At 42.7% G+C, this 25,915-nt stretch overlaps 1 protein-coding gene across 8 annotated transcripts in view; it reads right to left on the bottom strand.

Moving 5' to 3' along the window:
* RASAL2 (RAS protein activator like 2) overlaps positions 1-25,915 on the bottom strand; it is a 163,911-nt gene that overhangs the window by 106,449 nt on the left and 31,547 nt on the right. The window contains exon 1 of one of the 8 annotated variants that reach the window (XM_041478880.1): positions 19,723-19,985. The exons of the other annotated variants lie outside the window; for them this stretch is intronic. Within the exon in view, the coding sequence (XP_041334814.1) occupies positions 19,723-19,771 (49 nt within the window). The 5' untranslated portion in view covers positions 19,772-19,985. Of the gene's footprint in view, positions 1-19,722; positions 19,986-25,915 lie in introns of those variants that run through there. 8 annotated transcript variants of the gene reach the window in all.

The raw sequence follows: 25,915 nt of genomic DNA, 5'->3' as shown, positions 1-25,915 counted from the left end.
GCTGTGAACTGCAAAACAGCAGAGGCTCTTCCTGAAGACCTGTAGCACCTTTCCCAAAACCTGGTATTCCTACATCTCCACAAGAAGGATGCACCCTCACCTGTAGCACACCAACTTCTAACAGCACATGAAGCCTTGCTGAGCTTGCTGTTGCTTCCTGGACTGTCACATTTCTCCACCAAGCTCTCAGGAAATGACTACAAGAGCCCAGCAATGAAAACCCACAGCGCTGTTCTGTACCAATCACACTTCACTTTTTTCAGTCTACATTAAAGATTTGGTTAAAAAAAAAAGGAATGTGAAAGTACTTTGCTCTTGAGACGCAGCAACGTCTCAGAAAAGCAATGAAAAACTGCAGTACTCAACTAAGAGTCATGCACGTTCTTCAGTTAAGTAGCAAAGTATATTAATATATATAGTTAAGTATAAAGTTTCTATTTACCACAGGTATGTTTTATCACTTAAGAGTACCTCAGAGCTGCCTTTTAGAGAAAGGCAATACAGGCAGATTTATCAGAATCGAGTGCTGAAAGCACAAGACAGGAAAGCAAAGAGGAGGAATGGAGGAAGGAGAACAAACCCTGCAACTCAATGCAGTGAGAGTGTAAATACACTGAAGGGAAATAAGTAAAGAGGAGGAGAGAAGGGTGGGTGGGACTTCACCAAACACAGACCAAAGGGAAGGGTTTGAGGCATGGCAAACAGAACAGGGTAGGAGGAAGATACTCCTTTTTCTCCTCCCCCTTTCTTCCCTTTTTAAACAGCAGAATAGGGGATTATTTTTCATAAATCTAGTTGCAATAAATGAGATGGAAAAAATAGTCCTATCTGCTTAACCAAGAGGAAAAACCCCCTTGCCTTCACTACAATTTAAGAAACAGCTGACCGTTCTAAAATCTCATAAAGAAAATATCCGCTGGTGAACGAAGAACACGCTTGCCAAGTTTTAGACCAGAACACTTAAATCTCAAGTCTACACAAATCCCTGAAAATAGGGGGTTTATAATGGAAATGCTGACACACCCTTGGCAATAAAGTAACAATGAAAACTACTCCTCTGGTTAAATAAAATGATAATCTGGTCTGGCGGACCAATAAAGCTTAACTGACCCACTATGGGATCCTGCCTTTAAGCTAGGCTGCCTTCATCAGCCAAAGCACATTCCTGACAGCTGCAGATGCAAAAGCTTCCTTACTTATGTGTATATGTGGGAAAGGGTACCACTGCATCCTAGAACAGAGGAGTTACCCTAAAACCTCCTTCAAATCAAACAACAATTTCTCTACTCAGTAGCAAGTTAGACTTTTCAATTATAAATGACAGAAGCAACTATCTAAAAATGTTCAGACTATATTTAAGAAGTCACAACAAACAACTCCAGAAACAGAAACAGCTTGGACACTGCAAAGCAATTTCTGCATCAAGTAACGATGCTGCCTCTTGTGCTTTGTCAACATCACGCTGCTCAGAACACAAGCCTGGAGTGACAAAATGTACCTATACCACACCTCTGCTACAATTTCCATCAGAGCAATGAAGTTTCAAAGAAGCACAAGCAGTGAACACAGAGATACTGGTACTCCCATGAAAATGAGACACAGATTTCACCATAAAAAAGCTGGCTTTTGTCTTCTGCTTCTTGATCCCAGGGTTTGCTGATCACCTTTGGTTGCAGCCCATCTGGCTCCATAGACTCACATGGGTTCTTTAAAATCACTCCTGACTTGACCCTCATCTACGGCTGGCAGCTGTTCTCCTCCTTGATCCCTTTCACCAAGAGCAGAGGCCACGGGTGTCCATGTTTTCAAGACAGAGGCAAAACCAGAAGCACTGAGAACCTCAGAATTTTTTGGGGTCTACTGTTACTGGATCCCCCCACTCCTTCCAGCAAGAGATCCTTCCTTTTCCTTGTGGAGGCTTTTGCTGCTAATGTGGTAGCAGTTCTTTGGCCAAATGCTTTGAATTAGGCAGGCTGGTAAAGCAGGTTTTATGGAACTTCAGGAGTATGAATAAATCCGATGGATGATGATGTGGTCGGCTCCAGTGGCACAAGCCATAATCAGCAGGGAAAGCTGAGAATGTGAGGCAGGCTTCTGGTCAGCTCTGCAAGCTGTACTTGCACAAGTTTCCACTAACACATTGACATCTCCTTTTGGGCTGGGAGCGCAGAAGGGCAGGAGAGGACAGGAAACGCAGACAGACGGTGCAGGAGCCGAAGCCCTCCTGGGGTTGCTTGCTGTGGATTACTAGTGTGCTTTGTAACTCCTGCTGATCTCTGCCAGGCTGGACACCCACACAGACCAGGCTCTTGAAACAGCCCTTGGAGAGCCCTTACCTGCCCTATCAGAGCACTTGGTACCCCTGAGGAATGACTCAGCTCAGATAATACGACCCCAGCAGCACCAAGGCAGGGATTTAGCACAAGAGCACTCTGGACAGGACAGAACTTCAGGCAAGACACCAGCCTCTGCATGAGGACAGAGATGATCGCCAGGATTCTCCCCTGCTTTTTCACCACCATCCTGTGGACACCTGACTGTGTAGAAAGAACCCTCTCTCCCCTTCCAAATACAGCTGGCATTGCATTGATCACTGACTCACAGAGACCACCCATTTCAGCAAGGGAACACAGAAAGATCAACCACGTCTCAAGTTACAGCACGAAGCAACATGCAAAACCAGTTATGGGTTAACTGCTACTCCAAACTCTTTTTATTGGTGCTGCCAGGGGTTGGACCACAGCTCTGTGCAGACCTAACAATACAGAGAAAGGCTTCAATAAGCACTCTACGTGAAGCCCAAGAACATCAAAGTCACAGTTTTGTTTAAGATTGAATAATATTGAGAAGGCTTTTTACTTTTTTTTTTTACTTCTGGTTTCACTTTTTATTTCATGTCACCACTGCTCAGAAGAACACATTTCATGATCAAAGGAACGTTATCCTTGGCCTAGCTGAGGTTTCAGAGTGTACTCTAGAGAGGGTTAAAGGGCCTTTCTCAAAGTGCTTCTAAAAGGGCAGACAAGGTTTACATGTTTATTAACATAGAAACACTGACAGACAAGTTTGCTTAGTCTACCAATAAGACAATTCTTTAAAACAGCTAACTCAAAAATTTTAGCCTGGGCTTCGAGTCAAACTGATCTCTCCCTTCTTTACACACATCAGCAGCAGCAATGATGATGTTCAAAAAACCTCTTTGTCCACACTAATTCAGTGCCACTGAGTTACAATTTGTCTCAAGTGGCTCCAGCATTTCTTGTGTCCACAGAACATGCAAGCGAGTAATCCAGAAGGCAGAACTTTCTCCTTGATCCCCAATCCAGTTACTCAGGCTCCAGTCCAGTCCTTCCAGAGCAGCAGTTTATCCTGGGAAGCATTTCACAGTCTCAGCATCACAAAGAAATCAGCTTACAGCAGTGACTGCCACTGTATTAGTGATGTGAGATCCCAGCCATACTGAGCCACCCACGCAGCTGTCAGCAGGTAAAATAACGTCAGGGGAAGAAATGAGTTTGTCAATTAAGTTGAGAAAATCTGAAATATTTTCACTCTTGTTTTTAATACCAACTGCCTACAAACATGATCCTCCACCAGCAAATTCTTCTCAGTTTTCTTTTTTTTTGTAGTGTTTGCAGTTCATTGTGCCAAATCATTCATTTAGCTTTTCAGAAAATTACTATTTTCTGCCTAACAATCCAGTCACTTAATCATCACATTTGACATGTTTAACAGCATTATATTTCACTACTCCTAGATATTTAAGTAATTTATGCACAAAATGCAGATTTGCTATGTTGGAATGTAACTGCATTTCAGCTTTAAGACTGTATTGGGAAAACAATCTTTCTTAACTTTATAACATTTCACAGAAAATATACACAAGCAGCCTTACATTTGCACTGAGCATATGAAGATAAATACTTGTCAAGGGCCTCCTATGTGGGAATTCTACTCTCCACCATCCAGCTCTCCAGAAAAAACTACCTAGGTCTACTGCAAGGAGCTTCAGCAACTTCTCAGAGTATGTTGTTTAATAAATACTATCAGCCAATTAAAAAAGTAAAAAAGCAATACCACAGAAAACCCCAAGTGCACCATTGCCAAGCAGCTGGAAGAAGAAGAACATGGCTCTGATGTCACAAATTAATGTTTAATGCTTTCTTGCTCTCTGGAAGCTGTCTAGTCCTTGAGTAAAAGCACTACAAAGTGCAAAATTTGAGTTCATAGTTTATATTGTACAAAAAGGATGAACTGCAATCTCCCATGATTGAACTGCTCCATTCTAAATTAGTTTCGGACCAAACAAACTTACCAGCTTCTCATTTTTTACCAAGACATGGAAGGAAAAAGGGAAAATAAGAGAGTTAAAACAGGAAAAAAAAAACAAAACCAAAATGCCACACAACCACCAAGATCCATGATAACCCTGAACATTTATTCACCACACTTGGTTTCAACCAAATCCTCTCTTTAATTGAGAAAAATTAGCAGGCTAAGCAAATACCACTTCTGAAAAGATCCCAGCTTAAGATCTGTTTTAAAGGGACTCTGAGTCAAACAAACAAACAGCCATCAAATAAGCTTTAACCCGTAGAAAAATAAATCAAATTGCCCCCTGTATCCTCCCTAGAGAAACCAGAAGGAATACGAGGGTCAGGGATCCTGGATTTAGCAGTCTAGCTCCCCTTAGCTCTTCTCCCATTTAAAACTAGCCCAGTGCTCAGTGCACTGGAACAGTTCATGGAGGAGTAATCAATATATAAAGCAAGAATGAACACAGAAGTTTCCTAATTGACCCAACTTGACATGTAGTTAAATAGCACAGAAGATGAAAGATTTTTCCTTCCCTTTAAATTAGAGACTTTTCAAAATATTAAGTTTTGTTTATGCAAGGCTAAGTAATTAATGACCTAACATCCCCTTCCCATCTCCTATCACCAAGATGCATCTGTTTCCCCCTGCAACATTTCCTGCAGGTGGATATGACTTTTCCTCAGCTCAGGGCAGACCAGTGCACCTGACTTACTCGACCTCTTAATATTTAGTGTTAATTAATGCTTAGAAGTTACACAGAGGACGAATGAAACAGCACCTTAGAAATTGTTGCATTTGGGGTTAGAGTGACTGGGAGAGCGAGGCTTGGAATTGGTGTAGCTGGAAGACAGAGATCCCTTACTGAGCCCAAAGCAGAGCTCCTGAGAGCAAAGCTGCCCCACGTGCCTCCACAAGCCTGGAGCTGGCCAAGCCTTCAGTGAGCACACTGCAAGCTCACCTGTCCCACATAAATCAAGATATGCTGTTTCCACTATCACTATGCTGAGACTGAAATACCTCTGAGCAAGCTGCATGGTGGCAGAAGAGCATTTAAATGCCACAGAGCACCTCACCTAAATTTCGGTGTCAAGGCAGGCTGTAACTGCTGTCCTGCCCCAATATTCCAAGCCCAACCTGCCACTACAGCTGCAGCAAGCCAGCCTGACCCAGCTCTGCTTTTGCCATGGTCTAGGTTTCTGAAGGCAAGTACTGAAAACTCCTCAAGCCACACAGGAATTTCCACCTGAATATGAGGAAGAACAACTTCACTGTGCAGTGACTACACACTGGAAGAGACTGTCCAGGGAGGTTGTAGAGTCTCCCTCATTGGAGATATCCCAGACCTGTCTGGATGCAACTCTGTGCTCTGGGATGACCCTGCCTGAGCAGGAAGGCAGGATCAGATGACCTCCTGTGCTCCCTTCCAACCTGACTCATTCAGTGATTCTGTGATTTCTGCCCTCTATTTCCTTGGCAAACCCACTACAATTTCTCTGCTGATACAAACTCCCCACGTGAAAGTCTCCTGGTTTCATTTTTCCATGCTGTTCCCATGATTTGCATGAGAAGCTGCTGCAGCCCTATCAACTGAGCAGAGCAGAGAGAGATAATATAAATTTATGAGATGCTGGGCTTTGGATGGATGCCAGGAAACGTTAGCAAGAAAATCCCATTTCAATACATCGCCAATAAACCTGCAGAGCGGCGATGCCAGGTTTTAATTTCACTAGCAATCTTTTGTTGTTGTTGTTGACGACCAAACACAGCTCGTGCCAAGTTTCAAGGGCCATAAAAATGTACATTTAAGAGCCAGCCAGACACAGGCAGCGGCTGATCCCACACGCAGCTGCGAGCCACCGCAGCCAGGCGAGGATTTCAGCAGATAAATAAATGCATGACCTGGAGGTAAACACACTGCCAGCTACTCTGTAACAGCAGAATGACCTGTGAGGAGAGAGGGGAGGCACCCCCCCTCAAAATTTGGGGAAATTAAGGGATTTCTGTGAGGCAGGAGAGCCCTCACCTCTGGCTAGGGACACAGCTGCTGCCACAGGTCTGGCTCTTCTGTGGCCTAAACACTGAGCTGTGACACACACAGGATGCTCAGGCTGGGGGAAAGCCTCTGGAGCCACAGAGCACCAAGCAGAGCCCCTGCAGAAACACAGCCGCACTGACCTAGCCACTGTCAACTTCTGCAACTCTGCAAATACATCAGTATGTTTATATAAATATATAAACTTTGACTGCATAAAAAATAAAGCATTTATGCCCAGCCTGACATCCATTTCTTTATGATTACAGGTTGGGCTTAGTACCGTCAGAAATATCATAGACAAGCTGCTCATTTCAGTTTGTAATAGCCTTGGTTTCCAGCAGGCAAAATTAACTTTCCATCACCCCTCTTCATTCCCAACTGAAGCGTTTGGGATTTTTTTGTGGAGAGGGTGGGGGAAAATCATTACTGCTGCGATCTTAAAGCAAGGGTTTTACCAGCAAAACACAGTTTTATTGCTAGATGTGATCCCTGTGTTCATCAAACCAATCGCAGCCTAAGCTACTAGGGGAGGAAATACAGTTACAGTATATAGGCAACTTAATGGATAAACATCCCAAAATGGCCTTGGTAACTATGCCCAAATAGCAGGTGCATTTATTTGAACTTTCCAGCCTTTATTTTTATGTAACTAAAAAGGAACATATCCTCAATGAAGACTGCTGCAAAAATAAGACCTATCAACTCTCCACCAAGGATGCTAGGAGCTGGGTTTATTTAATTGGTGCAATTTCAAAAATATCCATAATTTCATTCTGGATATTTTTAATCAGTTGCTGTAACTGTTATTTTATTTATAATTCATTTATTATCTTATTTTATCCTTTTTTGATAATAACTATCTTGATATCAACAACTCCTTCACACAATACTAGTTTTGTAAATAAATTTTAAAATGTAAATACATTTTAAAAGCTTCTCAAACCCTGGAAATCCCACTGTAAGAGCCAACTGGCAGCAAAAGATAACCACCAGCTAATTGACAACACTCTTCAAAATCACTGGAGAGTGTACTCTTACAGTGTATATAAACAAAGAACTTTAGCAACATGCATAATTAAATTCTTGAATTTATCATCTAAACACCACCAGTAACAGAAATACTCTGTCTGCTGTGACGACCTTTCAGACTGAATCCAGCCATGAGCCCAAGACTGGCAAGTGCACCACTAAGCCATGTCCCTAGACAGCAAAACACAGGGAAGAATTTACAAATCCAGAAATATTTTAGGCCCTGAACTTAGGTAGGGAAATTCCTTGAGCTGGATGAGAACTATCCTAACACCCACCTTGCAGCCCCATCTGAATGTTGTGTTAATATCAGCAAATTAAAGTGCAACAACTGACAACAAATCAGCGACAGCTGGAATTTAGGATCAAACCTTCATCTAAATGGAGAAATAAACTCCTGAGAGGAAAGATGAGACATCCTGGTATCTCAAAATGCCGAAAGTCTGAAATGAAAACACTTAGGAGTAGCAGGGGAAAAGGGTCTGTGTAAAATTCTGGGTGCTATAGCACTGCACTGAGAAAGTAGTAAAAGAAACAAGCAAAAAAGAAATTAAAAAAAAAAAAAAAAGAGATGGAGGGGGCAGGGGAAAAAACAAAAAAAACCAGAGCATTTCTTAAATGTAAATGACCTTCTGAGCAGCAGAGTTTTGTCTCCACAGGTTGTCTGTCAGGAACAGCCTTGACTCGGGGCAGAAGCCACATGTCAGGGACAGTGATGAAGATGTACCTGCTGCCAGGCCTGGAGGAGATTCCAGCACTGCCAACAGAGCCAAGGGATGAAGCAAGGTGACCTGCAGGCTCCAAAACAGCACGGAGAGAGAGAGAAAGGAGCACACCCTCTCTGTGGCTGAAGCTCTGAGCTTGCAATTTAAAGAATGATTAAAGATGTCCAGTGCAGGACATGGCTCGTGACACAGCGTGTGATCCCTGAGATGAACCTGTGTGTCCTAGCACTGGCCTGGGAATTCCAGGGTACAAAAAGATTCTCTCCCCAAAAGGGAGAGATATAGGAGAATTTCAACCTTTGAAGGGACAGGGAGGAGGGAGGAAGAGAAAGAAGATAATTTCTCTTTCACAGACTATTTAAGGAACTAATTTGTGACACCTGCACACACTTCCTCACCACAGGACAAAACAAAGTGGACATTGTGGAAAAGGATTTGCATGAAACACGAGTCCTTGCATCCCAGGCAGGGTCCCAGGCCATCAGGGCCACCTTCAGCACTGCTGTGGGTGTCAGCTGCATGTGGAGCCCCATCCTTCAGCAAGCCATGCACAAGCACTTCATCTCTTTTGTGTCTTTTCATTCGTTATTATGGTCCCAGAGATCATTTCTGTTTCAAGCTCCAAAATGACTGGTTTTGTTTCATTAAGTGTGAACACCAGATGACTGGAACTGCCTCTAAGGTCAATCCTTCCCAAATTAAAGCACAGTCCCATTTGTAAGTCTATGTGAGCAAGACTTTCAGTAGGCAGCCACTGTTTAGCAATCTCTAAAAAAAATACATTCTCAATTATTTCCATTGCAAAAAAATGAAATTTTAACCAAAAGGTTTAATGGAACCATAAAAAAAAACCCAAAGGAAACAAACCCCCAGAACTGCATGCTCCTGCTTAGAGCAAAATCCTCTCCAGTTGACATTTCTGAAATGACTTTTTTTTTGTTCTCTCACTTCATGGGTAAAAGGGAAAATGAGCTGATATTTGCTGTTTTTACCTTAAGCACACTAGTACTGTTAGTAAACCATGCTCCATCCTCACCAAGCAGCATAGAACTGCTGTGAACAATAAAGTCTGACTTTGAAATTGTACCTTGAAGTCTCAAACCAACCTGCCAACAAGTCCAGAATATATCTAAATATAAAACACAGAGGCACTCTGGGTTTTATAAAGACACAAGCAACCACCAGAGTCAGACTAAATTAATGAGCATGTGTATTCCAACTCCAACAGACAGGACAGCACCCGTCTGGCTTCACTTAGGAACTTGTTATAATCTCTGCCTTATAAAAAGGTTTTTACACATATGAAACACTCATATACCAGTGAGACATAAAATCAGGATGTAATCAAATCTCCACAGTTTTATGTACAAATCCCTTGGGACTTTAAGCTGCAAAACCAAACGTGAATAATTGCATCTATATTCTAATAAAGACCATGTGCTCTGGGGCATGAGTACACAAGTTTTCAAGAGCTCTGCATAATATTTTTGGAGGTATTTCTACTTCAAATAAGCAATCCAGTTAAGCAGAGGTAAACACGCACACACATCAGTGACCTTGTTCAAACAATGCACCAATCACTGTGATAAATCTGGTTGCCAAATCTAAATATGGACTTTCAGGAAAAAACAATGGAGTTTGGGCAGAAGAGGCCCTCTCCTGTTTACTGTTTACCTAATTATCCAAATGAATGTTCAGTTTGGCCTCTCTCCCCTTTTGGAGCAGCGTGAGCCCTTTCCCAGTGGGGGCCAGGAGAGCTCTGGCTGTTACTGGAATCGCAGCGTGATCCGGCACACTCGATGCTCCGAGTGCACTTGGTGCAATTTCAAAGCTTGTCTCACAGTTTGGGTATGTGCACACTCTGCTTCCCCCAGACAGCCCCATGCCTGACACAAGGCAGATAGGCACTGCACGACTGAGTCACTGCTACAGAAAAAGGCTTTTAAAAAATTTCTTAATTTTTTTTTTTTTCCCCAAATGGGAGGAGGAAGAAAAATCCCATTCAAAACCCACTCTTAAGTTTCCAACTTTGGGTGCCCAAGCAGGAAACAAGGGGAGGAGGGAGCGCAGGGCAAAAGGAGGAGGAGAAAGTTCTATTCAGGGTTGTATTTTTAGACTATTACTAATTTTGTTTTGTCACTGTGCTACAGAAGCTAGACCTGGGTGAATTAATGCAGTATTATCCTTTCTAATTTTTGCTCTGTCCAGGCTGCAGTCTAAACCTAATCTCCTTACATGGGACCTGGCAGGGCATTTGCTCCCCCTGCCCTGCTGTGGCTCATATCTTTCCACCAGATATTCCTGCCTGCAGCAGACATCCAGCCAGCTATTCCCTCTCTTCCTCAAAGCATGTAAAAAACAAGGAGAATTCCCCCCTTTTGTGTTTGGAAACAAAAATCTGCATACTGAGGACGCCAAACCTGAAATCCTGATTTGTTGCAAAGTACACCAAGATAATGGGATTTTTAACCACAATGTATGGGAAGGAACACCACTGAAATGCTTTTCCTTCTTGCTAAAAATACCCATATCTTAAAGTATCTTTGCCCTTCTTGATTTATGTATATTTATAAGCCAAATTTTGTTGGGCAGGCTAGAGCAGAGAAATCCGTGCCCTCTATTCCCAGCTCTATTTTAGTCTGTAACAGTTGTGCATCCCATTTATTCTTATTGTTTCAAAGCAAGTTAGTTTTACCTTGTATTTTTTAACAAGTTTCTGTCCCCAGCTGCCATTATTATGGTTATTGTCAACCTATTTTTTTATTTCCTTTCTCCACGTTTGCACAGCACGGGCCCAACCCATTTGTGACTTCCCTCCCTAGATGCAAGTTGCCACACATAGATCAATTACACAGAAATACAATGACTTACAGTAAAGAAATCATTGGGGAAAAAACAAACATATGGACATCAACTTATTTATAAATATCTTCAAAAAGGAGCCTGGAAACATCCCACCCCAGGCTGGCAGTGCACAAGGCAGAAGTGGTGGGGAGTGGCAAGGGAAGAGACAGACAGACAAGATTTTATTTTTTGTCTTATTAATGTTGTTTTGTTCTTTCCAGAAAAACAAGAAAGGCCAGGAAATCCTTAGAATTTGGCATTCCCAACACCACCTCTTTAGATGAGCACAAGGTCCTCGCTTCCTGCTCCCTCCTCATTTCACAGCAAGTGAGGACAGAACAGGACAATGCCAATGTCAGAAGTGCTACAGAGAAGCCCTGTAAGTCAACCTTGTGCCAGATTTGGGTTATTCTATTTATTTCTATTCCATACCCATGCATCCAAGTTTCTTTAACTATGAAAACCCAGGTCAGGTCAAGAGTCATTAAAGCTCCTCCTACACTTCTCATCTCTGGAGCAAAGATTAACTGGCCCTGCTTCCCGCAAAATAGTGTCTTCTCTGACCATCAGCAGCCAGAAGAATTTGGGGGTAGAGATGGTTAAACAGGAAGGAAAGAGGAAAGGAAAAGATGCCAAAGCTCAGAACAACCCTCTCCCCACTGCTGTAGTGGAAAGGAGGGGACACAGGAACCCAGTTAGTGCTTCTCCTGCCCACACCAGGCATGGAAAAGTAGGAAAGGTGATGGAACACAAAAGTCTCCTTTCCAACCCGTGCCTTAGGCTACAGCTTTGGAGCAGCTGTGCCTCCTGCATCTCAACTAGAGTGCCAGGCACAAGGAGCTTTAGACTAAAAGGTGCTGGTGCTCAAGATTGACACAATTTTGAGGCCCTGACACAATTTTGAGGCCCATGAGAAGCTGCTGTGGTTTCACCATCATGCAGCTGGCATGATGTCCAGCAACAGGGGCCAAAATTCACCTCCCTGTACAAACACACGTTTAGGGACAACTGAAACCAAAACAAAATCAAGTTCTTCCTGTCTGAAAAGCTGTCAAGCATATCAAGTCCTTCTTTTACCTTCTTGACTGTCTAGAAAACTGACATAAGAAAACTGATTATTACTCTGGAATAAACTGTAGTAGAAGACAAGGAAAAAAAAAGGGCAAATCTGAGCTTATCTACTTATAATATAAACACCTCAAGGAATACAATCTGCTGCAGTTAAATACAAAAAGCCAATCCTCAAGATAAACCTTAACAAATCACCTTGAGAGTTTAATAAGTTGTGGTTTGGTGGATTTTTCAGTGCATCTGTTAATGCATTTACCTGGCCTGTCAAACATACTTCTGAAGTTCTCACACCAGATGAACACAGCAGCCAGAGTAAAAAGTGGGCAAGACAGTGTGGGACCACTGAAAGGACTGTTTTAATAAAGAGGGTTTGAATATTTAATTATTAAACTAGAAAGAAGAAGGTTTAGATTAGATATTGAGAAGAAATCCTTCCCTGTGAGGGCAGGCAGGCCCTGGCACAGGATGCCCAGGGAAGCTGTGGCTGCCCCTGGATCCCAGGAAGTGTCCAAGGCCAGGCTGGACAGGGCATGGAGGAACCTGGGATACTGGAAGGTGTCCTGCACATGGCAGGGATACATGGTGGAACAAGATAAGCTTCAAGGTCCTTCCAACCCAAACCTTCTGGGATTCTATGATAAATTCATCTACCAGATGCAGCACCGTCATCGTGGGAAGCTGCACATCTGCCATCTAACTTTTGGGTTATTTTAACTCTCACAGATGAGCAAGAAATTACTGATACCAAAGTGCTTGAAAAGAGCTGATAATACTACAGATATTTACTGTCTTACAGTAAATACACAGTTGCTTTTACACTTTAAAAATCTTTAGTTATTGATATCTAAAATAACTCTTATTCAGTCTTTAGATATAAAGACAGTTATCTTAACGAGCTCTCTTTTGAGTCTGCAATTCAAATCTTTCCTTTCTGGATCCCTAAAGATTAGATGCAGGCCATATTTCTGATGCACAGAAGGCATGAGCTCCTCTTTCTCTATCTTATTTATTTTGTTCCCCATCATCCACAGATGATGTTCCCCAAGCAGCTGAGAAGTGGAATGCTCTGTTCCCAGAGCCAACACCATGAGTCACTGTGTACTCACTAGTCAGGGTACAAGATCTCCCAACACTTTCCCCCCAAATCCCAACCACTTTGCAAAATACTATTGTGCCTAAATTAAACAGCTTTTGTTATCAAGTGAATAAAAAATTCACATTTCCTGCCAAGCCACTAAACCACATTTAAATGGCAGAATGTACACCCAATTTAGCATTTATTAGTGGTTTAGGTGGAAATTCAGGTATGCAGGGAATGACATTGAAAAGCTGCAATGGTCATCTTGACATAAGGAGAATAAGGAAGCCTGTGAAGTCCAGAGAGAATCCACAACTCAACATTTACTGAAGTACAGGAAAAGGCCAGCAAATCCAAAACTCACTGGTCCCACTGGGCTCCTGTACCCTGCAGGAGCTCTGGCTGTCAGCTGGCCTTGCAGGAGCACTTTGTTGTTCTCAGCTGTTTAAAACCTTTCACTGTGGTGCTTGTGGTTTTACAATTCCACAGTTTCAAGCAGCTCAAAGGAACCGGTAAGCAAAGGTGGGAGGACACAAATACCTCTTGAACTGGCTTTGTTAACAAGTCAGTCTGCAGTGGAATTTGAAGTCTGCAAGAAGTTTTCTAGAAATAGTGCATGATTTATGCAGAGATGATTGCACATCAATTTCTTATTCAGAATCTTTGTCACATTCACTGGGAAAAAAGTTGGGTTTATTTCTGTCCTTCATTCTTCTACCCTACTGGGTTCTTTCAGTTACTTTTCCCACTTACTCTCCTCTGCTCTTCCCAGGCAACAAACTATCAAACACAGCCAGTAAATGGATTAAATCCCACAAGCTTTCCTGCTGTAGTCATTGTGCTTTTCACAGCTGAATAGTCCATATCCATTCAATTCCCATTTACAGGGATTGATCACTGAATTGAACACGAGAGTTCATCCACCTGCACCTCTGCTTCAGCCCATTTTTGAAAGTCCTTCTTATAATCACAACTCTAGACTATCAAACGAATCACAGTTCAATAGATTCAATACTGCAAAAAATTTCTATTCCAACACCAACTTACATTTTCTCTTTTTAAAGCTGGCAGTGAAAGAATATTAAGATAGAAGGTGCAGCTCTTTTATCATTAAGACATCTAAATTTTGTACTACATAGATATTAAGGGAACTTCTGAATGAACCAGAAGGTGGCAATTTCTGGGTAATCCCACCAAAGCCAGAAAAGGCAGGGGGAAGGGAAATCACCACTCTCACATTCTTTTCCTATTATGAAATGCAATACAATTAAGTGCAAGGGTTCCCTGTAAAATAACTGAAGCCAATCACCACAAACTACACTAAAGGGAAAATTAGGCAGAATTTATGCAGCAATACAGAATAGAATAGTGACACAGAACAACATGTCTCTCTAAAGGATGAATAAATGTGCATTTAAAGCTCAGAAAGAGAGCCAGAAATAAGAGGCAAAACAAGACAGAGAGAGGAAGGGCAAGGGAAGAGAAGGAAGAAACATGTGCTCATTATCTCAAGAGCTTAACTCCAGAGATTCCAGGAGGAGTGAAGAAGCAGCAAAGAGATTCCAGTGCAGCAGCTTCTGACACGGACAGGTCTAATGCTGCCATTAGCTCGCCATACACATCTGAGGATTGATGTGGAGCTCTTGAAATCTGACAGGTAGAAAGCTGCAATTTAGCAAGAATAGTTATTTAAAGCACTTACTCAGGAAGAAGCTGGATTTAGCTCAAAGAAGAGGCCACTGCCTGTGACTGCCCCAGAAAATACCTAGCCATGGCAAAAATTTCATACAGGGACTTTTAAGACTTCAAAATTTACAGACACAGTCAGGAAATTAATGTCTGTATTTTTTCTTACTAGCCTAATTATAACTTTCAGCCTCAGAGTTACTTTCAGTATTCACAAAACTCTGTTTAAATTCGTTCTTCCTACTACCTAAGCTATCATCTAATTTGTTATCTCCTCTCAGACTGGAAACCTCATTTTCAAAACTAATTCTCTTACTGTTACCTGTTAACAACCCTCAGGATTACAAATTTAATCACAACAATAACTGAATACACTGACAGGTGAACCCAAAACCTCCAGTGTTTACACCAGCAGCAATAATTAGTGTTTTGCCATGTCAGAAAGCGACTGCAAATTTAGCTCCACAAGGAAAGTGACTGGAACAATACAAGTAGCAGTCCCTTACTGAAGAGGAGACACAGAGATAGAAACAGGAAAAAGGCTACTTTTAATATAAGGTACCTTCAGAAACAATATAATTTATTGCCAACATGATTTATTACTAATCCAACTTTTTTAAAGAGGCTAAAATGTTTTCATTATTCAAAAAATTAAAAGAAAAATATATAGCAAGTTCCCAGCAAACAGAAATAGGAACTTGCTAAGATTTTTTACTTTACATGGCTCAATTTCCTCTCCCTGCTGCAATTATCTGTCTGCAGAGGAAATAGCACACAACATTCTGTGCCTGGCTAGGAGGTTCATAAGGACAATGAATATACAAGGTAATAACATGTTATTTTTAAACAGATTCTTTTCTTTCTTTTTTTTTTTTTGTTTGTTTTTAAAGAATATTAAAAGATATTCTGCAGACAGGATTCTGATGGCTCCATGACAGAAGAATGCAGCACTGAAAATGCAAAACAGATTCCGAATATTTCTGACACCTGTGCTGCAAGACTGTCATTAAAGGAGATGCTTTTCTGAGTAAATATGTTCTAGAACGTGTTCACTTGAAGGGGCAGCATAAATGTCACTGCACTCAGGTGATTAAATCCATACTGAAACTCCCTTAGCCACGGGTCCTGATATGGCAGCTCAGGGGCTAACAGCCTTAAATCCATACTGCTCCATATAAAGGTAAAGGTCCCCGATTTATCATCCTCAGCACTCCAACAGAAGATATTCCTGATGCCTAAATGAAATTACCCAAGATCCCTGTTACTACCATTATTTACCTGCCAACAGACAGAAATGTAAAGATGGTGCAGCCATTAAGGTTGTTACTTTTCTGCTATTTGAGAACTTTGATGTGACAACTTGAAAGTTCATTTAACAGCTCCTTGCATCCACTGTCATCCTGCAGAGCCTCCAGGTGATATGGCAGCTTCAGCTGTGGTGATGCAGCTGAAATAAAGGCTGTCACAGTTAGAAAAAAAAGGATACTGCTTAGCTAAGTCCTTCTCAATAAGTTTTTGCTGCTTTGCTGTTCTTTAATGTGTTGAGTTTTCATTCAGTTTCTATTTTTACATAAGAAAAACAATGATGTTCAAGAACAACCAATTTCAGTTCACTTAATAGTCTCTTCAGCTAGGGCATGGCTCAAGCTTATTTCAGTGTACCCAAATCCAAACAACAGTTTGCATCTTCTCTGCAGCTGTACACCAGCAGGCAGGCAAATTAAAGAGTATTTAAAAGAAGCAGGGATCTCAAGAGAGGAGAGATAAATCCAGCAACATTTGTTAGGCTGGCAAAATGCCATTTGCTGATTCTGACCATGACATTTTATAACCTTTTTGTTTTAAATAAAGATCAAAACCGTAGGATGTTAAGTTTCACCACCACTTTACGAAGTGCTCTCAAGTTCTCTGCCTTAACCAACCTTAAACACATTTATACATTAATAGGAGCCATTAAAAATATTTCATTATAATTAAATACTGCATTCTAAAGGGGTCATTAAAAAAACCTACTCTCTCAAAGTATGTGGAATATAAATCCTGCTGAAATAGTATCTGACCACATCTGTTCTTATACAAAAAGTCACCACTTAGAAGTCCCTTTTAAAGTCTGATATTTCATGTACTTCATTAATCCTGAAATCTCTGAAAGCTGCTGTAAGTTGTTAGTGGCTAATCAAATGCATAAATTGGGACCACACAAACCCATGATCACTTTCAGATCTCCTTCAAGTAAATCTTTCCCTAACAACTAAGAATGAAAGAAAATATTATTTTTAATTACATGAGAAGCACATGAGAACATCAAGAAGAATGGTCATCAAAGACTCTACCTAGTAAAGACAAAATCAGCATCTTTTGCAGCAGACTTTTTTCTGCCAAAATTAAATGTGGCAACACAGAATAAGATGTAGATTTGTATTTTTGCTGCTCCCCACAACATAAACACTGGAAAATAAACTCTAAGTGTTATTTGTGCTTCTTTGTAATGTTTCCTTCCTGTGCCATTTCTTTTTCCATGTGATTGCAAATTGCAGTGGTCCTTTTATCCATGGGCTGGTATGGAGATCTGGGCAGCAGGCTGGGATTACAAACCAGAAACCAGGTCCCAGCACTCAACCCCCTGCAAATGCAGAGAGCAGAGTGGCTCCAAGCACGAGCCTTCCCTGGGGCAGAATGAGTGCCTGTATTTACCCACCCTCTCCAAGGGCTTTTTCAATGGGTACACTTGTTCCAGGATCACATTCCCTTCGCCTCATTCTCCCAGCATCCTCAACTTCCCAACATCCTGCAGGCATTTAAAAAAACCCATTTAACACACCTCCCCACAGTGTAAACAGTGAGATTTAAGGGAAAAAAACCCCAAAACAACACAGCTCTCCGGGGGTTCTGAACTCATGCTGAAAGTTACCAAAGCCAAGGCTATTTACATGTTGCCCTATTGGCTGTGTTTCCCTCAACAAAGAATTGTGCTTCCAAACATTGATGGACTAAAACTTCTCTGAAGAAATGTACACAAGGTATGTACACAAAGTAAATGTGTGCTCTAGTCACTTAATAGCTGCTAGACTTGCCTATTAAAAAACCCCTCTATGTTAATTCTCAGACTGACTTCAAGTGAAATTTCAAGTAGAATAATTCCACTCTCCTCATCCCTGAAGCAAGTAAAAGAGGCCTAGAAGAAACCCAGAGAGGGACTTTTGACAAGGGCCTGTAGTGACAGGACAAGGGGGAATAGCTTCACACTGACAGAAGACAAGGTCAGCTCAGAAATTGGGAGGAAATTCTGCCCTGTGAGAGTGGTGAGGCCCTGGCACAGGATTCCCAGAGAAGCTGTGGCTGCCCCATGCCCAGAAGTGTTCAAGGTCAGGTTGGAGGGGATTTGGAGCAACCTGGTCTAGTGGAAGCTGTCCCTGCCCATGGCAGGAAGGTTGGAATGAGATTATCTTTAAGGTCCCTTCCAACCAAACCATTCCATGGTTCTGTGACATTTATTTTCACTCAGCTTCTTTTTGTAAAGACTGGTTAATTTACCCAAAGTCCCAAGCTATTTATAGAGAGATCAAGGAGACCTCTACAATTTCCTGTATTTGTCACACAGCATCTGTCGCAATGCCATCAAGGAGATTACTCTGTTTCAAGTCATATCTCCATTTTTCTTAAAGGCAGAAAGTCATGGATTCTGAGAAGTCCTGAGTGAGTAGGGAGAAATCAGTAAGTTTGGGTTACAAGGGAATTGCATTTGCCAACAAGACCTCCTTCCCAGCAAAAGGCAACACAATACTTGGCACATTCAGTCTGTAACTTCTACACAAGAGAAGTGCTTGTGCCTACACTGACCCCTCCACACTCTCAGCTACAGCCCTGGGAGAGATGGGCAGCAGCCAATAACTCGTACAAGTCCTAATTCCAAAGAACAACTTTTCATTTAAATTCACACACTGATAAAATTGGCACTTGGATCATCGTGACCACATGTCGCTCAGGTTGTGTCCTCTTATCCTTATTCCAGCCTGGAGCAAAGAAGTTGTTCTGCTTCAGGAGGGCTGTTTCAGTCTTTGATAACTTACCTAATCAGTCCTAATTAGTCAGAGTTATTGAAGAGCCTTCTGCCCTACTAAAGAGTCATCCCCTCAGATACGGCACTGCAGAAATTGTTTCCTGCTGAGGCACTTTGGAAGGTCTGCTTTGCAGAACAGCAGCATGAAGAAAGGTGCTTGCACCAGAAAGCCACAAGGCTAATAAAATCAATTCTTGACATTTGAGACAGCCTCTTAAAAACAGTCACTGGGTATGCATATAATCACACTCCATAATTACACTAATTTGCACAATTAAGAGCTGGATAAACACCATAAATTTAAATGAAAAACCCCAGGCATAGGCTGGTGCTGCTACCAGAATATTTTTAAATCCAAAATATCCAACACTGCTGATGACAATTTCTGTAACCATGCAACACAAGAGCACCTTACTGAAATCCAGAGAGATACTTGCCACCAAATCAAAAGAATAGGAACAAGGCAATAAAATAGTTTCTTCTACAGCTCATCAGTGTTGTTTTCTTCTCAACCTCATCTTTTGGTTCAGTCACAACTGACACAACAGTTTAAATGCTCCTGAGGTGCCTGTCTCCTGCAAACTCCCCACTCCCTTCAAAACTTCCAAATTAGACAGAGTGCTGCTGTTAGAAAGCCAAGGTAAGGCAGAAATCCCAGGGCAGGCTAAGGAACAGACTTTAAACACACATTCACCTGGATAACCATCTCCTCCACGGACAAAGCCTTTGACATTTTCAGGTTGCCACCTCACACTGGAGATGAGAGATGAAAACAACAGCAATACCCAACAGCTCTCTGCCACATTTCTCCTCCCGGGCACCTAAACCCTTCTGAGCAGTTATCTTTCCCATCAGACAAGATGTTTCCCGTACTCACCACTCCATGTCTTTGCCTGCATCAGCATCTTCCTCATCAGGCTTGCCATACTGGAATTTTTACCCGTGTTGCCTAAACCTGCTCGGGCCCAAACCAGGTGGAAGAGGTAAAAAAAGACACCTGCATCTTGTGTCTGCCAGCGCCGTGGCTTTTCCTGCAGAGCTGCCCAGCAACTGGAGCAGCAGGGCTGAGCACACACGCGTGCACGCACACGCACAGGAAGCCTGGGACTGAATCAGTGTTAAACTCACTGACTTCCTTCTTCATGCTCCAGTATCTGGGCCGTAAACAAGCGCTGCACATTAGCTGAGCGAAGCCGAAAAGTCCAGCAGTGAAGGACAAAAGAAGGGAGTGGCTCCAGCAAGGAATAACTATTTTAAATACACAAACATCTTCCCATCAGATTAAAACTAGCTTTTAAATTAGGCAGATTCTGAAGCCATTGTTGTGACAGGGTAACTCAAGACAAACAGGAGACGCTGCTTCCTCCTCTGGAGAGGTCTCCTGGATTTCCAGGACGAAGCGTCCCATAAGCATTCCAAGTGCCTGGTCAAAAAGTGTTCATGAAAAGAGTTCCAGTCACTCCCAGGATAGAAGGCAAAGAAGAGGGAGGCAGATGTAGAAACAAGCTCCCAGAAGAGGTACCACCAGCTACAGCTGCTGCACCTTGCAGTGCAGGAGCAGTGGAGGAGCAGAGGAGGATGCTGAGCTTGTGTGCGGGTCAGAGTATATGGCTTTGGCTACCAGCCTGCCCCACAAGCCAGCCCCCACCCCAGCTCTCCAGGAACAACAGCCTGGCAGAAATGAGTGCATGTGCAGGGATTTGGCAGGAGTCAAACACATCTCCCCAACAGCGTTTCAAGCACAGCCTGCTTGTATTCTGGGAGATCCCCATCTCACCACACAAAGCCTCAGGCTCCTTCAGCTTCCAATGGCTATTCCCCACCTTTTTGTGCCATTTCCCTCACAGCATCCTCATGTCTGAGCAAACAGAGCACACACCAGCATGCACCAAACCCTTTTGCACAGATCCAGAAGGCTCAAACATTTGCTCCACTGCTGGCAAAAAAAGCTCTGTTGATGGAGAAGAGAGCAGACAGGTCAAGTTCTACTGACCCAAGATGCTCCAAGGGAAGATGCTGATTTCTTTGACAATCCCACTGGCTCCCCAGCAGGTCTGTTCACTTGGCAGGCATGATGAGCAAGGGCAAGAAGAGATCATGAGAGAGACAACAGCAGCCACTCGTGTCCAGCACTGCACTGACAGACTGTGACAAGCTGGGTGGCTCTGGACAGAGCCCTCCCTGGTGCGTGAAGGGAGAGAGACACAGACTCTGCCCATTTGCTCCATCCAGCAGCAGCTCTCCAAAGCTGCATGTCTGCATCCATCAGGGAAGCCTGCCACAGCCAAGCATCCTTGGAAGGAGAGAGGAGGAAGGATGGACAACAGAGTCTTGGTCCATCCCTGAGGGTCAGCCAAACAGAGACCATTCTCACCTTGGCTGGGACACAGACACAGCAGTCCTTCTGCTCACAGTAATCCAGTACTGGGAAATGCCACTCCAAAGGTGGACCTCCCCCAGCCACCTGGGGTGGGAAAGGCTTTGCAGCACTAGAGACTCCTCCTGTCTCTGAAAGCACAGCAGAGCTATAGCAGTTCTTGGTCTGGAGCCTTCAGCAGGCACTGAAAACACCAATGAAAAAGTGCCTGACCTCCGTGTGGTTTCTGGAGCCAAGCCACACTGTGGCCGGTACAAAAGGCTGAGTGAGGAGAAAGCCAGGAGCTGGGCAATCCTCAGCCTCAAGATGAGGAGAAGTGCCTGTCTGAAAGAGCTGCCATCCTGTGTTTTCAGATGTGCTTTTTATTTGTATTTCTCTCAAAGACCACTCATCTCATAAAAGGCCTTTTTAACATCTAAACTAAAACACTGAGAGATCTGCAACTATTCAAAGACCCTTTTTTATTACCATCTTGCAAAGCTGGCTACTGAAGACCCCCATTTTTTCTTACTCTCTTAATGAGGCAACAGCAGATTCTTCTCCCCTCCTCTTTTTATATTGTCTTTCAAGAAATTAAATTCTTATAAAAGTAAAGTACAATTAAATTGCTGATATCCCTTAAGGTTAACTGCGAGATCAAGGGGTTGGAGTCAAAAAAGAAACAGTGCTGCTCTCAAAACCAGAGAATTCACATGAATCTTTCCAGGTACAGTGGAGAAGTTTCACAACAACCCTCCACATAAGAGAAGCCCAGCTGCAAAGAGGCAAGGGACCACAGAGCAAGCAGTGTGAAAGCAGAGTGAAAGCTCAGTGGGCTTTTGCTGAAGGCCTCCTTCTCCTCATTCCACCATCCAAGCCTGAAAAGCAACACTTCATTATGGAAGAACTGCACACAGTTTCAAACCTTCATTTCCATTTCAGCAGGAAAAACTTGCTAGCACATAAGAGCTGGACTGAGCAAACATCCCTTCACCTTAGTTCTCCTTCACTTGATCAGGTTTGGGTTGAAAGGGACCTTAAAGATCATCTCATTCCAACATTCTGCCATGGGCAGGGACAGCTTCCACTAGGTCAGGGTGCTCCCATCTGGCCTTGGACACTTCCAGGGATCCAGAGGCAGCCACGGCTTCTCTGGGCACCCTATGCCAAGGTCTCCCCACCCTCACAGGGAAGAATTTCTTCCCAATATCCCATCTAACCCTGTCCTCTGTCAGCCATTCCCCCTTGTTCTGCCTTTGTAAAAATTCCCTCACAGCTCTCCTGAAGCCCCTTTAGGTATCAGAAGGCGCTGTAAGATCATCCTGGAACCTTTCTACTCCAGGTTGTACAACCCCAACTCTGCCAGCCTTTCTTCACAGGAGAGATGCTCCAGCTTCTTCTTCTCCAGATAATTTCCATGGCCCTTCCCTGGACTTGCACCAGCAGGTCCTCATCCTTCTTATGAGGGAGAGGTTGGTGTAGTCCAAGATGCCAGCTAACTGCCTCAATACATATTTTTATGTACACATCTACCAAAAGACATTCAGAATTTAATTCAAGTGTAATGAAATCACTGCTACAATACAAAACATAAATCATTTCTTTAATCAGCCAAAGTAGGCTTCACATTAACGCCCTTATCTCTGCCAAGAACCAAAACAATTGCCACATAAATATTAACAGGGTTCCTTGGCAGGGTGATGTGATTATTACAGGGAATCTCAGGAGACACTGCAGAACACTTCAGATTTGCACCAATGTACAGATCAGCTACTTCAGGCAGCAGAGGCTCCTCAGCCTGGTTACGGAGGGGTTCCATGTAGTAAAAATAAAAAGCCCTGGGATGAGACCACTTGGGAGCAAAGGAGAGAAAACACTCTGAGGAATCAAAGCCCTTCATGCTTCAGAAAGGAAAATGGGATAGCAGCTCTGCAGCTTCTCACACCCCATAAGGAGAAGAAAAATGGTCTTGAATTCGTGGTCCATTTAAGGTCACACAGAAAGATGAGTTTGGTCAGTTAAGCCCTTGAAGAGCTTTTCTGGGATAGACCAACACTAACACAAGAGATGGCAGTGAGGAGAATGGAGAGCAGCACACAGGCTTCAGGCCAGCAAAGCCATGCTCAGACTCTTCCACCCACTTCCACTTTCAACACCACTTCCCCAGTGCTTGGGGCATTCACCTGTTACACACCAACTGAGCAGAATGTTCTGCACTTCACTGGTGAAAAGTCAATTACAGCTCCTCACCTAGATCCAGAAGCACCAGGAATCATGCAATTTCCTGAGCTGAGCCCAGGCTTTCTTGGCAGCCAAGGCTTTCTAACAGGCTTCAAAGATTTAAACTTGAGACTAAAGCTTCACCAGCTGCACTTTAAACCTGTGCATCTCCCATTTGCTTCCCATGTGATTAGAGAAAAGCTGTAGTAAAAGCTTGTTCCAAAAAGAAATAGAAGACCAAACATATTTTTAATATTACACTTAAAAGCAGCAATTAGAATATTTGTTTCAGTTACAAATGTACTCAAAACCAGAAAAAATTATCACCTTGGGTAGGTAGAGTCACAAGGTATATTTTAAGGTTGGAATCTCATATTTATGATACATGATTCTGGACCACAACAAAGAGATTTCAGATCACATTTGTACTAAGGATGCACCAGAGCTCCTCCAATTTTACAGGCTTTACCAAAAAGGAAGGACATCCTCTCCCCACCCTTAGATACTGCTCCTTCTACAGACTCTACAAAAAAGAAGAAAAAAAAAAAAACCACCCAACAAGTTGACACCCAGCACAGTGACCTGATGTTTTCCACACATTTGCCCTGTGATAAGCACAAAAATGCCTTCTGCTGGGCGTTTTCCCTGTTAACCTTCCTGAGCAAAAACATTAGTGCTCAGAAGAAAACGGAACCTAATGCAGTAGGTAATGATACTAAATATAAGCATGAGTCAAATCACTTTGTTTCTCAGGCCTGCAGCTCGACAAGTTGCTTCAGAACAGCAAAAATACAGTCCCTGTGCAGACCCCAGAACAGCTGATCATTGCTCATTTTTATGGGTTTTTGGGGTTAAGCAGAACGTATTCTTAGAAATAGAGTTTCAAAGAACTCAGTGAAACAGATGCAGTTCAGCAATTTTTTACAGCAGCTGCTACTATTAAAAACCCTCATCACCAGTGACCATCTAACAAAACATTCTTACAACTGCCCTAAGAAAAATGAGGGACAGAATAAAGCACACAGGGCAGGGGAGTATCCAGGGCACTGCTGAGATTTGTTTCAGATTGCTCCTGCCAACAAAACCACAGAATCATAGCATGAACTGTTCAGGCAGGACAGATTATACTGCCTTGGGTGGCCATGCCATGAGTGAATCTGCTCCCCAACTCCTCCAGCTCCAGCAGAAAGGCAGGATAAGTCCAAAGTGTTCAAGCCAAGTCTCAAGGCTGGCACAGTGACAGAAAGACAGCAGGAGATGCTTCCCACCAAGCAAGGGACAGTGGGAGGCTGCTTTTGAAACAGAAAAACACACACTTGTTAAAAAGAAGAGATTAAATATCTAATGGACAAGTCAATGGAGGAAATCAAGGATGCATTAATAGCTTCGATCATTCTCAAAGTATTTGCACAGTCTGCATTCAATGACTCTCTTTGGGGAAAAAAACCAAACAAAAAAACCCCAAAACATACTACAGATCAAAGTCTTATTTAAAAAATTAGTGAGTTATTTAAAATCTACCTCTACAGATACCCACCAACTCCCTACCTCCCATCCCCACAAATTGCATCCAATCTGAAAAAGCCATCTAATTGAAAAACTCCATGTTTAAAGCTTCTCCAGTACCACGTCTCTCTCTGTGCATAACTAGGAATAAAGACAGGCAAGGAAAAGAACACTGAGGCTACATGGGAGATCACTATAAATTTGTCTCCAGAGACAGTCTTTATTTGGGAGCAGAAGTTTATTTATTTACTGTTTAAATGCCGATTGCAATTCCATGTCTCTGTTTGGCTTTAGCAAAATTTAAAACAGAGTGAAAATTATCTGCAACTGCAGGCAGCACTAGCACTGCTGTGACTGATACAACAGTCAGGCTTTATGGGCCGTGGAGAGCGAGGACAGGGGGTGTGGGAAGAGCCACAAACCCTTCCAGAAATGTGCTAATAAAATGACATATTGTCTTCTTAAATCCAAGACATCAAAACCAAATGTCTCTAATAACTCTTGATAAGACAAAAAAAAAAAAAAAAAAAAAAAAAAAACACCAAAAAGAAGTCACATACATGGAGTCACCCTTTTTTGCAGCACGAATTCTCTAAAATGCAGCTCATTACTACATCCAAGTCTCTGCAAAAATCAAAACTTCCCAGGAGCTGCTCTGCAAGTTCTCGGTGCAGGGCTGAGGTTCACCCTCCCCTCAGCAATATCATCCACCTTGGCTGTGGAGGTCTGAGCACGTGCTACAGCCTCCAACAAGGTTTCCTAGAGCTGTTTTATCTCAGCTTTTTAAAACAACAGTCTCTTTGCCTGAGTCAGGTGTCCCCTTCTTCCCCAGCAATGCACATCCTCTGGAAGAAGTCCCCTCTCCCTGCAGCTTCTGTAACCCACGTTTGCACAATTCATAGTGATAAAGAAGAGAAGGACAGAGGAGGACAGGGGGATAAAGTCAGGTCCTTTCACAGAGGGATACGGAAGTGTCACGTCCTTAGGT

This window comes from Pyrgilauda ruficollis, unplaced genomic scaffold (genome assembly GCF_017590135.1).
Source record: "Pyrgilauda ruficollis isolate IOZ18807 unplaced genomic scaffold, ASM1759013v1 scaffold47, whole genome shotgun sequence".
NCBI classification, from domain to species: domain Eukaryota; kingdom Metazoa; phylum Chordata; class Aves; order Passeriformes; family Passeridae; genus Pyrgilauda; species Pyrgilauda ruficollis.
This window is presented reverse-complemented; position numbering and strand designations above follow the sequence as displayed.